The sequence below is a fragment of the Mus musculus genome, chromosome 8 (assembly GCF_000001635.26).
Source record: "Mus musculus strain C57BL/6J chromosome 8, GRCm38.p6 C57BL/6J".
Lineage (NCBI taxonomy): Eukaryota > Metazoa > Chordata > Mammalia > Rodentia > Muridae > Mus > Mus musculus.
In genome coordinates, this window is record NC_000074.6 from 19,131,386 (window position 1) to 19,144,933 (window position 13,548).

Below are 13,548 nucleotides of genomic sequence, written 5' to 3' on the forward strand. Positions count from 1 at the left end.
TCAGGGATCATCAGCCTCTCTGGGATCATCTAGTCTGTCTTTGTTTTAGGTGAAGAAATGGGTAAGTGATGGGGGTTTCCATGGAGTAACACTCCCTACCCTAAACACTGAAGTTATAACTGTAAAGTCTTCCTGTAAATATTTCCTTACCTTGTGTCTTGATGTGTGCTTACCAAGCAATGCTGGCCTGGAATGGCTTCAGTATCCTGAAGACACACTGTCCATAAGTCCTCTTCCCTGTGCTGGGGAGACCCTTCACCTGCTTCTCTTTTCTCTAGCAATCTCAGCACTATTGTCCTGTGCTGTTCTCAGCTGTGTCTCTTTTGCTTCCTACAGATATGAAGGGCCTCTCAGCTACAAATACATGCAGTTGAAGATGATTTGGGGAACATCCGAAGAAAACACATCCTGAGAGATTAAGCAAGCTACTTCAACTGTAGAATACCTCATTGTCTTTATTGAATAACTGACAGAACATTGGGCATCATAGTCCATCTACCTAAACCTTGTAATGAAGCTCTGATTTAAGGAGAAAACTCAAGAAACCAAACAAGGCAGGGGTCAGTGTGGGGCAACAGGCTATGCACAGACAGCCTAGTCTCCAGATGAGCTTCGATCTTGAACCCCGGTGGGACCTGGTGGGTGGTAATTTCCACCTACATGGGACAGAAGATGTTTGATCATGTCTTCTGGACCCCTGGCTCCTGTCGAAGTTACCACCCCCACAGCCCCCACAGGAAAGGTGCGTGGAACAGCACCAAGCCTTCCCACATGCAAATAAGATTTTCCCCAAACTCTCAGTCCAAGCCAATAAGAGGTACCTGCTGTCGAACTCTGAATCACCACCAGAACTGTATATAAATCCATCCAGGGAATTAAAGGTACACAAGAACTATTTCTTCGTACGAGTGTTTTGTTCCAAGGGCTGTATGTAACACTTGGGAAGAGATCTTCTCTCCGGAGATCCCGCCGCACTTCTCACGGCTCAGCCCGACCTGACTCAGTTCAGAGCTGCTAGGAGTTACCAAGTGACCTTGAGGGCACAGCAGAGTCTTCCTGCCTGCACTCACTTCCCTTCGCTTTAACCCTCGTACCCGGCCTGGACAGAGATCTCCATGGAAGACCTCTGGTATCCAGGCCCACAGGTCAGGGATCCTTGATATCATCTGCAGGCTGGAGAAACTCATCTAGGTGTTGCTCCTGATTCTTTGCCATCACTGGCAATCTCTAGGAACCTGTTAAGGTGTTGATTGCTCTTAGCCTTTTGGGTGATGAGACTCATTCTGTGTTCTGCACTGAAGAGTAGATCCAGGTGTTGTTGATGATGCTCTTTCCCATCTACATCCTTCCGAGCAGCTTTTCCCTGTACCCTAAGTGTGACCCTCTTTGACCTATCATGTCAGCATTTAGAGAAACACATAAGTTGATTGGAAAAAAGAACAATTTGCTGATAACAAAAATGGTAGGCCCTGGTTGGACCCACTGAGCAAATTCTGAAGTTAGAGTTAGATTCTAGTAATCTCTGGCCCCTGTGCTAACATGTGGACCTAGAAGCCTTGATAATTCCTTCTCTAGACAAGCTGCCGGATACTCTCTAGTACACTGAATGGAAATAGCTCTCTTGGAGTGAGTGGTTTGAATCCACTCAGGCATTTGAACACTTGGTTCCCAGTTGGAGTTGATGAAGAGCTCTAGGAAGAGCATCCCTGCCCGAGGAAGCACATGTGGAAGCTGGCTTTGAGAGCTCATACCCTGGCCTTTCTTCTAGCTTGCTCTTTCTGTTTGTATCTAGGGACAAAGATGTGATCCCTCAGCTTCCTGCTCCTGCTGCCATGCCTGCCCCTTGGTGCTCCGCTCCCGGCTGTCTATCATGGACTCTCATTCCTCTGGAACAGGATGAGAACAAGGAGAACTTTCCTCCTCAAGTTCCCTGTGGTCATGGTACTTTGTTTCGCAACAGAAATGTTATCAGTACAGAGTTATTCAACAAATCTAGGGGAGCCAAGAACAAACCAGCAGTGTTAACTCCATGTGCTCTTTCCTGCCTTGCCACCCAGCAGTTTCCAGGCTCTGAGGAAGAAGAGTGTGTCCTGCCATACAGGAGGAATCACAAACAGCCTTAGAGCTCATGAAATGCAGCCCACTGGCTAGCACAACCACGAGCAGTGTGCTGTGGAGAGGCAGAGCCCTGAGGACTATGTGTCCTGAGGATTTCATGCTGTTGTGGTATTTTGTTCTGCTTGTGGCCTTCACTTCCCTCTTAATCTAAGAATTATGTGAAAACTCAAAGGGGGCTTCCCTGGCACTTAGAGTAATAGTGCTTGATCTCTTTCAGACATTGCTGCTGGAGCAGACTAATGATTCAATCACCACCCTAGGAAAGAACTTAGACATATAGGTTGTCCGCAATGACCACCACCCCTTGAAAGCATTTGCAAAAACATGCTAGTGAAGCTAGGTTAAGATGTTTTTGTTTATGGCCTTGATATAGAAAATCTTAGGGAGCAATATGGAGTTCAGAAAGGCACACTCTTCTCTTTTTTTAAAAAATATTTGACTTAGATATTTTCTTTATTTACATTTTAAATGTTATACCCTTTCCTGGTTTGCCCTCTGAAAAGCCACTATCCCATTTCCCCTTCCCCTGCTTCTATGAAGGTGTTCCCTCCACCCATCCACCCACTACTGCTTCCTTATCCTGGCATTACCCTACACTGAGGGATCCAGTCTTCATAGGACCAAGGGCCTCTCCTCCCACTGATGTCCCTCAAGGCTGTCTTCTGCTACATAGGTAGCTGGAGCCATGGGTCACTCCATGTGTACACTTTGGTTGATGGTTTAGTCCCTGGGAGCTCTGGGGGTCTGGTTGGTTTATATTGTTGTTTCTCCTGTGGGGCTGCAAAGCCCTTCAGCTACTTCAGTCCTTTCTCTAACTCCTCCATTGGGGACCCTGTGCTCAGTTCAAAGGTTTGCTGCAAGCATCCACCTCTGTATTTGTCAGGCTCTGGCAGAACCTATCAGGAGATAGCTATATCAGGCTTCCGTCAGCAAGTACTTCTTGGCATGCACAATAGTGTCTGGGTTTGGTAACTGCATATGGGATGGATCCTGGGGGGCGGACAGTCTCTGGATGGCCTTTCCTTCAGTCTATGCTCCACTCTTTGTCTCTGTATCTCTTCCTATTGGTATTTTGTTCCCTCTTCTAAGGAGGACCAAAGTCTCCATACTTTGGTCTTCCTTCTTGTTGAGCTTCATGTGGTCTGTGAATTGTATCTTTGGTATTTCAAGGTTTGGGCTAATATCCACTTATCAGTGAGTGCATATCATATGTGGGTTTTTTTTTTTTTTTTGTGAAAGAGTTATCTCATCTCAGGATGATATTTTCTAGTTCCATTCATTTGCCTAAGAATTTCATGAATTTATTGTTTTTAATAACTGAGTAGTACTCCATTGTGTAAATGTACCATATTTTCTGTATCCATTCCTCCACTGAAGGACATCTGGGCTTTTTCCAACCTCTGGCTAGTATAAATAAGGCTACTATGAACATAGTGGAGCATGTGTCCTTCTTATATGTTGGAGAATTTTTTGGGTATATGCCCAGGAGTGGTGTAGCTGGGTCCTCAGGTAATATTATATCCAATTTTCTGAGGAACTGCCAGAGTGATTTCCAGAGTGGTTTTACCATCCTGTAATGGTAACCAACAATGGAGGAATGTTCCTTTTTCTCCACATCCCTGCCAGCATGTGCTGTCACCTGAGTTTTTGATCTTAGTCATTCTGGCTGGTGTGAGGTGGAGTCTCAAGATTGTTTTGATTTGCATTTCCCTGATGACTAAGGATGTTGAACATTTCTTTAGGTGCTTCTCAGCCCTTCCCTATTACTGTTGAAGATTCTTTGCTTAGCTCTATACCCCATTTTGTCTTCTTCTTATTTGTTTGTTTGTTTGTTTGTTTATTTATTTAGTTTTTTTCGAGACAGGGTTTCTCTGTATAGTTCTGGAACTCACTTTGTAGACCAGGCTGGCCTTGAACTCAGAAATCCACCTGCCTCTGCCTCCCGAGTGCTGGGACTAAAGGCGTGCACCACCACACCCGGCTTATTTTTTATTATATTCAACACAATATATATTTTAATATCAATCATAAAAATGATGGACATGTTATTAAATGAACATAAATAAAGTCTTTTTGTTTGTTTATTTTGTTTTGTTTTTAGGAGAGCTTAAAATCTTGGCTCTTACTGCAGTACAAACCCAAAATAAGAACAATTTTGAGACACTGTAGTTCATTGTAATAAGGATGTACTTTAATGCCCCTCACATCACTAAAGGTTTTTACCTCCCTAGTAGTTAAGCTAAGCGTTAACAGTTCTGCTGGGCCAAGGAGTGAATTGTAGGCATGATTTTTTGGATACAGACTTCCTGCTATGGTCAAAGCTATTTGACTTGAGTGATTGTCATCATTCTCAGCCCGCAGGGAACAGGTTACATTCATTTAAGAAATGGTATGTGTATTAAGATGGTCTATCCATGAAGCCATTCATCAGCTGTTTCAATGAACGGTGGTTCTCCTTGGAGGCTGGCACAGACACTAGGTTAGGATAAAATTCTGGTTCATTGGCTGTGATGATTTTGAAAAGCATTCAACTCAAAAAAAGAGTAACTTACAAGGTCCTCTTCTTCAAAATTGATACAATAATTATAAATATCAAGCAAAACAGTCTCACTCTTTGTTGTTCTCTTACAAGCCACCTCCCAAATTAATTGTCTACATTTCTTCTGACTGTATAAATAATTTTGAAATATGTCAGCTGTTCTGAAATCCATAATATAGTGTAAAAACATCAAACAAAAAATTCTACTAATAGAGGGACTGAGATAGGGGAAGCATGATTTCAAGACTCTGTACCCCATTGTTAATAGGGTATTTGGTTCTCTGGAGTCTAACTTCTTGAGTTCTTTCTATATATTGAATATTAGCCATCTGTTTGATGTAGGGTTGGTAAAGACCTTTTCCCGATCTGTTGGGTGCTGTTTTGTCCTATTGACAGTGTCTTTTGCCTTACTTATAAGCTTTGCAATTTTATGAGGTCCTGTTTATCAATTCTTGATCTTAGAGCAAAAGCCATTGGTGTTCTGTTCAGGAAAATTTCCCCTGTGCTTAAGGCTTTTCCCTACTTTCTTTTCTATCAGTTTCACTGTATCTGGTTTTATGTGGAGGTCCTTGATCCACTTGGACTTGAGCTTTGTACAGGGAGATAATAATGGATCGATTTACATTCTTCTACATGCTGACCACCAGTTGAACCAGCAACATTTGTTGAAAATGCTGTCTTTTTCCACTGGATAGTTTTAGCTTCTTTGTCAAAGATCAAGTGACTATATGTTTTTAGTTGGTGGCTCAGACTCTGAGATCCCCAAGGGACCAGGTTAGTTGACTCTGTTGGCCTTTCTGAGAAGTTCCCATATCCTTTATAGCCTCCTATTTTTCCATAAGAGTCCCCAAGCTTCACCTACTATTTGGTTGTGGGTATATGTATCTGTATCTGGCTGCTGGGTGGACCCTCTCAGAGGACAACATGCTCCTATCTATGGGATTCTGGCATTGATGGAGGAGTAGGAGAGGCAATGGGAGGGTGGACATGCCCCTGGAATAGCAGGCTGCTCAGGGCAGCTTCTCCTCCTTATTTTTTAATGAGAGACATAAAGCGAGTGAATCTGGATGGAAGCAAGGTGGGGAGAAACTGGGATAACTAGAGAGAGGGAAATAATAGTCAGGATATATTACATGAAGAAGAAAAGTATTTTCTTTTTTTTTTTTTTAATTAGGTATTTTCCTCGTTTACATTTTCAATGCTATCCCAAAGGTCCCCCATACCCACCCCCCCCAATCCCCTACCCACCCACTCCCCCTTTTTGGCCCTGGCGTTCCCCTGTACTGGGGCATATAAAGTTTGCAAGTCCAATGGGCCTCTCTTTGCAGTGATGGCCGACTAGGCCATCTTTTGATACATATGCAGCTAAAGACAAGAGCTCCCAGGTACTGGTTAGTTCATATTGTTGTTCCACGTATAGGGTTGCAGTTCCCTTTAGCTCCTTGGGTAATTTCTCTAGCTCCTCCATTAGGGGCCATGTGACCCATCCAATAGCTGACTGTGATCATCCACTTCTGTGTTTGCTAGGCCCCGGCATAGTCTCACAAGAGAGAGCTATATCTGGGTCCTTTCAGCAAAATCTTGCTAGTGTATGCAATGGTGTCAGCATTTGGAAGCTGATTATGGGATGGATCCCTGCATATGGCAATCACTAGATGGTCCATCCTTTCGTCACAGCTCCAAATTTTGTCTCTGTAACTCCTTCTATGGGTGTTTTGTTCCCATTTCTAAGAAAGGGTAAAGTGTCCACACTTTGGTCTTCGTTCTTCTTGAATTTCATGCATTTGGCAAGTTGTATCTTATATCTTGGGTATCCTAAGTTTCTGGGCTAATATCCACTTATCAGTGAGTACATATTGTGCGAGTTCCTTTGTATTTGGGTTACTTCACTCAGGATGATACCCTCCAGGTCCATCCATTTTCCTAGGAATTTCATAAATTCATTTTTTTAAATAGCTGAGTAGTATTCCATTGTGTAAATGTACCACATTTTCTGTATCCATTCCTCTGTTGAGGGGCATCTGGGTTCTTTCCAGCTTACATGAAGAAGAAAAGTATTTTCAATAAAAGGAGGAAAAGAAGAAAGAGTGGGTGAGAAATTAAAACTGGATTTTAGGTCTAAAATTCTGTGAAAATTTCATTAGAACTGGTAGCTTCAATAGACTTAAGGTTTACAATAATGCGAGGTTTTTAATCCTTCAAAAGAGTTTGTGATTTCTTAGAATTCTTATAAAAAGCTTTATTCTGTCCCTTTGTGTATCATTTGAGCAAAGTTTTAGGAACGATAAAACCATTGCAGAACAAACTGATATTGGAAAAACTGGTACATTCTGTGACTCCACGCATGCATGAAAAATGAAGGAATCAAAGCACCCATTGCTATTGTGTGTCCACAAGCACATCAACCTTTGTCTAATTCTGCAACCCACCTCGTTTACTGCCATCCTAAGGATTTCCTGTTGACTTCCCTTTCCAAAGAAGCTTCTAGTGTCAGCTTTTTGTCTTCCTCGGTGTGAAATTCATTCTCCCAGAGTGTCCTATGTGCCCTTGCAGATGTGCTCCCCACAGCCCTAATGGAGGTGCTCCCAACAGAGTCCATGATTCCGTTAGCACATTGAAATTTTAAATCTCAAAACAAGGTAACTCACATTGCAAGGTTTACCTCACTCACCGGTGAGTCTCCTCTCTGACACCTTTTAAGGTTCGAACTTGATTCTACAAAAGCTGCTGAGACCAAACTGGCTACTCTAGATTTTTCCCTTTCTACATTCCCATTTCCAGGATTAATTGAGATGCCATCTGGAAGATAATAGAATTATGACAATACTGAAGATCTTCACATGTACATAGTCACATATTGCCGTCAGCACATGGATATGCAACATATCATGTCCTCTTTAGCATTGGAGCCATTGTTTTTACTTCACACCATCTAAGGCGTACAGGGGAATGGGATGTCACAGACAAAGCATCATCATAGTGTTGAATACATCCAGAGGTCTAAGGCCGTGTTTGCTCTGTAACACTGCTGACTTGTGTGCACCCCTGCTCCCAGGGCTCAGCCTCCTGCACACTCTTCTTGATTTCCCGGATTCCCATGCTTGTGCTCTGTTCTCAACCCACTCATGCTTTTCTCCACACCGAGATGAGTATTTTCAATTAAACAAATAGTCTAAGATGTATTCTCTGTTCAAACAAAATGTATGTGCAAATGAGACACATTTGCACAGTGTTACCATAGCAACCCTTCCTGGGAGATGTTGATGTAACATGGAAGTCCATCATGTAAATCTAGTTGGAGTCCTTTTCCTTTACCAGTGCCAGCAATAATCTCTGGCCTCAGAACTATCGTTACTTCATGCCAACATTTTGAAGACTGACCACTTCTCAGTTTACATTTCCTTTGTTCTCCCTGCCCCACTTCCATAGTTGCAAGTGACTTCTCTTTAAACAATTTTTATGTCATCATAAATTAAACTGGCCTCTGCTCCAGTAGCCACCAAGGCTTGAGTCAGAGTAGTTCATTCATTTTCCAATAGATAATAATGTTTATATCGAACCTCAATCATTACGGGTCACCCTACCATTACCAGAGCAAGTCCTAAAGCAGAACAGAAGGAGCCACTAGGACCTTGAGGACCACAGGGCCAGTCTCACCCGGGAGATGCTCTGTCTGGGATTCTCTTGGTCACACCCCCCCAGCTGAAAGTTTTGGTGGCTGGAGCTACCCCAGGCAGTTTTTGCAGGATGATATATAAGTGTCTACTCCAATACTTTATTGCTTTTCTGTTGCTTGTTTTCCTTTTATTCCTGGTTGCTCTATTTGTAGTAACCTTATACATTCAAAACTGAAAGTGCTGGCACCATGGATTACTTCCTAAGCAAAACACACAGGGCATTTCATGATTAAATAACTCTTGACCCAACCAACACCTCTGCTTCTTGGTTTAGTCTGAATCATGCTTCCAGGGATGTACATGCTTGTGAAAATATGGTGAGACAAAACACCTGCCTGGGTAGAAGATAAAGGAGAAAAGGAAAAGGGGCCTCACGTGTGATTATCACTCCAGGGAAAATCCGGCCTCAATTCTAGGACATTTTTCTGAAGAATTGAATTGGATTTAATGGCATCACCAGGAGGTGCCAGGGGTAAGATGAAGGAAAGGACAAATGAAGATGACTCAGATAACTTAAAATGAAAAGAAAGAGGGTCAAAGGAGATGAAGACGGGAGTGGCAAGTAAACCCAGAGAGGCTGAGCAAGAGAAGAAAGATCAGTGATAGATATTTTAAATTCATCTGACTACCTGGAGCCCTGCCTAGCCAGTGTGTCTCATGTTTTCATGCACAATAGTGTTCCACTAGGACAAACGTATTCTGCAGACAACATGGAATCAGCATTGTAGCCTTATGTTAAAGCTATTGAAAAGTAACTATGGAAGCTGCTGATGTCCTAGTCACAGTTATCTTTGCCTCTCCACGAGTTTCATCTTAATTTACCTTCATGGATTCTCTTATTCATCAAGCCCACCCAAACTGCTCAGGCATATCATTTACTTCCTGAAAAAACAAAACCCACATAACTTAAAATTTATTCTGGGAACCGTGGGGGAAGTAAACATCTTCTTGTGACCTTTGTGGCTGTGCACTCTGTCTAGAGGCTCCCAGCCTACACTCCCAGCTAAGTTATAAGAGAGCTTTCAGCAGCTGCCCACCCACCGTGGACCCTTCACTGCCTGAAGTCCCCTCTGCAGCCATGATACCAAGACTCCTTCCTTTCTTTGCCAGTCTACTTTTTGCAGCCCTGCTGTTTCCAGGTAAAGCAGAAACATGGCTTAGTCCTTGGGCCCAGGCTCTTTCTGCAGCTGTTGCTTTAGGAATGGATGTCTAGGGCAGCTGTAAGATATCAGTGTGCACTGCAGCACAGCACATTTACCAAATAAGGCTTCTGAGGAGAAGTTATTGAGGTGGGTTCTCAGATGGACTGGTGGCATTAGTTTTCCAAGGGGAAGGATTCCTCCTCATTCTTCTATGTTACACAGAGGACACTGAGGCTTAGACTTAGGGATCTTGGCAAATGCATTCATGATGTCCATGATGGAGGCTGAGCTTGTTGCTGTTGGGGTACCCATTGTTCCTGGCACATTTCTTCACATGCCACTCTTTCCATTTTTTCCCACACATATGTACGTGTGGATAAATATATAAAGAGTTTGTGTAAATCCTTCACAGTTCATTCCAGCCTCTTGTCAAGCCTCACTCATTGTTGAAACTTGTTCCATCCTCTTGAGTTGTTGAATAGAAAGTTTCTAAATATTCTTAATTTCAGCAGGCCTGTCCAATGCCTCGTCCATTAACCACTTAGTCACTGAACCTCCCAGTTTCCCCAAGGACGAATTTCCTGCTCGAGGAGTAAATGGGTCTCAGTTGTTACATCACAGAGTGAAACGATTACCTCCACGCACCCCCCCTTACCACGGTAAGTCAAGCACCCAAGATCAAGGCAAGTTCATCCACTTGGGAAATACTGAGCGCATGTGAAAGTGTGGATGGGATGAGGTGAGCATCACTGTTTGTGGAGACATGGCATGGGTGGTTCAGTCTTCCCGAGATGTCAGGAAAGTCAGGAGATCCTGCAGCTTCTGCTGAAACTGGATCCTTGAGGGACTCAGAAACATAGGAGTATTGAGGGGCCAAGAGATGAGTTGTCTAAGTTCACTATGGTAACATCCTGCTGGATTCAAGCAGTAACCAGAGGAGAGAGTCTTCTCCTACCTAGTTTCTTGTTCCCCCAGCCTTGGAGGTCATTTTCTCAGTTGGAATTTGTTCAATACTTGCTAAGTTCGGGTGTCAGATGAAGTTCTGGCAGGTTTCCTGGGGAAGCAGGCAGAGGACAAGCTGAGCTATTTACTACCTCCTGTGGGGACAGATACAAAGAAGTGGTAAACTGCCAGAAGCTCAAGCATTCTTCTGAACTCTTCTGGCATAACCAGGCTTCTTCTCTATCCTCATGTCCTACTGCAGAGGCAGCTCCAAATCCACAAAGACTGAAGGAGTTGGCAGCTCCTGGAATGCCCTTAATCTCAAAGTCATTTCTCACTCAGAGACAAGGGTCAGTGGACACGGACAACAATTAAATGCTGGCAAATATCTGATGATATTCAGTAGATACAGTCCCATCAACTCTAAGTACTTCCTTACCCTATCATAATCTCTGCTTTCTTGGAATTCACCTCCTGTTTCAAAGGACTTAGTTCACTGAGGGAACAGAAAAAGGAAATGCAGTTGTCACACCACAAACATAGGCAGGCACAATGGTGGTCATATGTTCTTTCTGATAGTATGCTGTGTGGCAATATTACAATGCTATTTTTTTAATATAGGAAATTAGGAGGCTTTGAAGGAACAGAGCACTGTCTGGACTTGTGTTCATGGGTTAGAATTTGAAATTATGAACATGACAACCTATTTCATATGTATGCCATCCCCCACATCATAGCCTTATTTTAGAAATGACTCCTGACTCATTCTTGGCATAATCTTATGATACTAATTTGGATTTTCCTTTTTACAGAGCCTGAACCAAATTACCAAATTGTCAACTGCAAGAAAAGTGAAGGACAATGTCAAGAATACTGTAATTTCATGGAAACACAAGTGGGCTACTGTTCAAAAAAGAAAGAACCCTGCTGCTTACATCCGTTCTGATGTTGCTAATCACTAAAGCTGAAGTGACCTGCAAACCTGTCAGCTCTCCTGAACTATCATGTCCTTCCAGGTGTGGCTACAATAGAGAAGAGCCTAAACAGAGGAAGGCATCTCTATCCATGTCCAGCCACCTAAGCCTCTTATTATGACAAAACTAAACAACAAAGGCTTTGTACACACTATCTTACCAAAGGCTTGCTTAATTCAGACACATCTCCAAAGTCATACCATTTATGCTGGAATAAACCTTCATAGGAAAGCATTCAGGCAATGTGTTCATTCATTTAAGGAACAATTTGAGTTACTTCTCTTTGTCATGGATATGAAGAAATGTGAAAGGCAAACATGGGTAAGACACACACAGAAATAGATATCTGAATGGACAGAAAAATATGAACTGATATCTTTGCTTTAATATGGGTGTATCCTAGACAGTAGTGGTAGAGTATTAAAAAGTGGCTCCTAGTGAAAGCTGAGAAGGATTTGTAGGATGACCAGAAATGTGTTAAGTTGCGAGAGGGGGCAGAAATTTCCAAGCATAGGCTACATTTTGTACAAAAGTTCAGGGACATGGAAGGATCATTAACCCACTAAATGGGAAGAGCTCAAGTACATCCACATGGGAGAAGAATTCAGAGAAGCAAGAGTTCTCCATGTGGGAAAGGGTACAATGCCATTGAGGACAACAGAGCACAAAACCTTGGAGTGATAAACAAGAGGGAGTTGTGTCAGGTGCTCTAGGATGCCAACAGCCTGCCTGTGCTCATTCTAACATCAGACTTAAGAATGTAGGAGTGATGAGTAGCAAAGGGCCAGGGAAGAGGTGATTGCAGCCATTGAAGTTGAAGAAAATCGATTATGACTGAGGTTGAGAAAACAGTTGAGAGGAAGTCAACAGTCAGGGGATGTAAGAAGAGGAGTTCTTGTGACTGGTAACCATGGAGAAGGAGGAACCACAGGGTAGAGGTGAGTTAATGTCAACCAAAGTGACCCACACTGTACAAGAGAGGGCACAGAGATTGTTTGGAGATGTTGAACTCTAAGACATTCACAGTGAGGAGATGAATGGGTGTATGTGAATCCAGGAGAAACGAGGAAATGAGATCCCTAAGTTTTAGTTATTTGTCAGTAGGTATTAAAGCCTGTAGAGATGTTTTTCAGGGATGTGGAAATCTGTAATTCAGATATGGCTTTCTGGAGGTTGTGGGGAGTTACTAAGTGAAGTACCTGAAATAACCCAATTCCAAATGATGAGGAGAGAGGTGGTTTGGTGGGATGGACAGAGGAAGTCATGCCAAATCAACAGGAAGTGATCCTGGAAAACAGCCTGGGATAGTTCATCTGCCCTCCTCCTCCTCCTCCTCCTCCTCCTCCTCCTCCTCCTCCTCCTCCTCCTCCTCCTCCTCCTCCTTCTTCTTCTTCTTCTTCTTCTTCTTCTTTTTTTTTGGAGCTGCCACATGGTGGTAAGGGCTGAGACACCTGGTCTCTAGACTGAAAATTGTTTATCAATAAAGCTGTAGATCTTTAATTATAGGAGGTCAGTGTTTCTTAAGTAAAGAGAACAAAAGGTACTTGAGAAAGAGTTTTGTTTGTTTGTGGGATAAAAGTTAAAAGAGTGAATAATATTAACCTTGAGGGTAGAACGTGGGAATGCATGTCTATATGACACAGACTCAAAGAGGGAATAAAGACAAGTTGGGGTGGGGGGAGGTTTTCCAGACTTCCATGTAAGAAAGCAGTGCACACATTTCATTATTTGTCTTAAATCTAACATTTCTCTTCTTTGTTCACTCAATTGCTCAACAAATATCTAGTACCCACCATCTTTCCTTCAATTGTAATTTTAGGTTAATACATTTAATTATCATCAAACTCACTACACTCCTGTATTTTATATTCTAACTAACACGACTAACCTTGAAGAAGATATGCAAGTAAAACACATGCTATGCCAGAAAATACTAAATATAGTGAGAGAAGAGAATGTTGGAGATATAATGTTGACTTTTAGAGAGAGGGTGACACAAAGTTTCACCAAAAAGGTAGGAACTGGATAAAATTCTAAAGGATAGCAGGGATTGTTGGCCAGGGGCACCAAGGGGGAGGGAACAGCAAAAAGCAATGCATTGAGGACCAGTCTTGTTGGGTAAGTTTGAAGAGTATTGGGAGGAGACCCATGTGATC

The 13,548-nt window shown here is 42.7% G+C and overlaps 1 protein-coding gene across 3 annotated transcripts; it reads left to right on the forward strand.

Moving 5' to 3' along the window:
* The first annotated feature begins 9,373 nt into the window (after window positions 1-9,373).
* On the forward strand, window positions 9,374-11,625 carry Spag11b (sperm associated antigen 11B). 3 transcript variants are annotated; one of them, NM_001286493.1, is made up of 3 exons: window positions 9,374-9,473; window positions 9,986-10,135; window positions 11,231-11,625. In NM_001286493.1, exons 1-3 carry the CDS (start codon window positions 9,413-9,415, stop codon window positions 11,362-11,364), a joined length of 345 nt encoding a protein of 114 aa, NP_001273422.1. In that variant the 5' UTR covers window positions 9,374-9,412; the 3' UTR covers window positions 11,365-11,625. The 3 variants fall into 3 exon arrangements, with proteins under 3 accessions (NP_001273422.1, NP_001034652.2, NP_001030077.1); NM_001039563.3 differs by having other exon boundaries at window positions 9,989-10,135; NM_001034905.2 differs by having other exon boundaries at window positions 9,986-11,625.
* The last annotated feature ends 1,923 nt before the right edge of the window (window positions 11,626-13,548 follow it).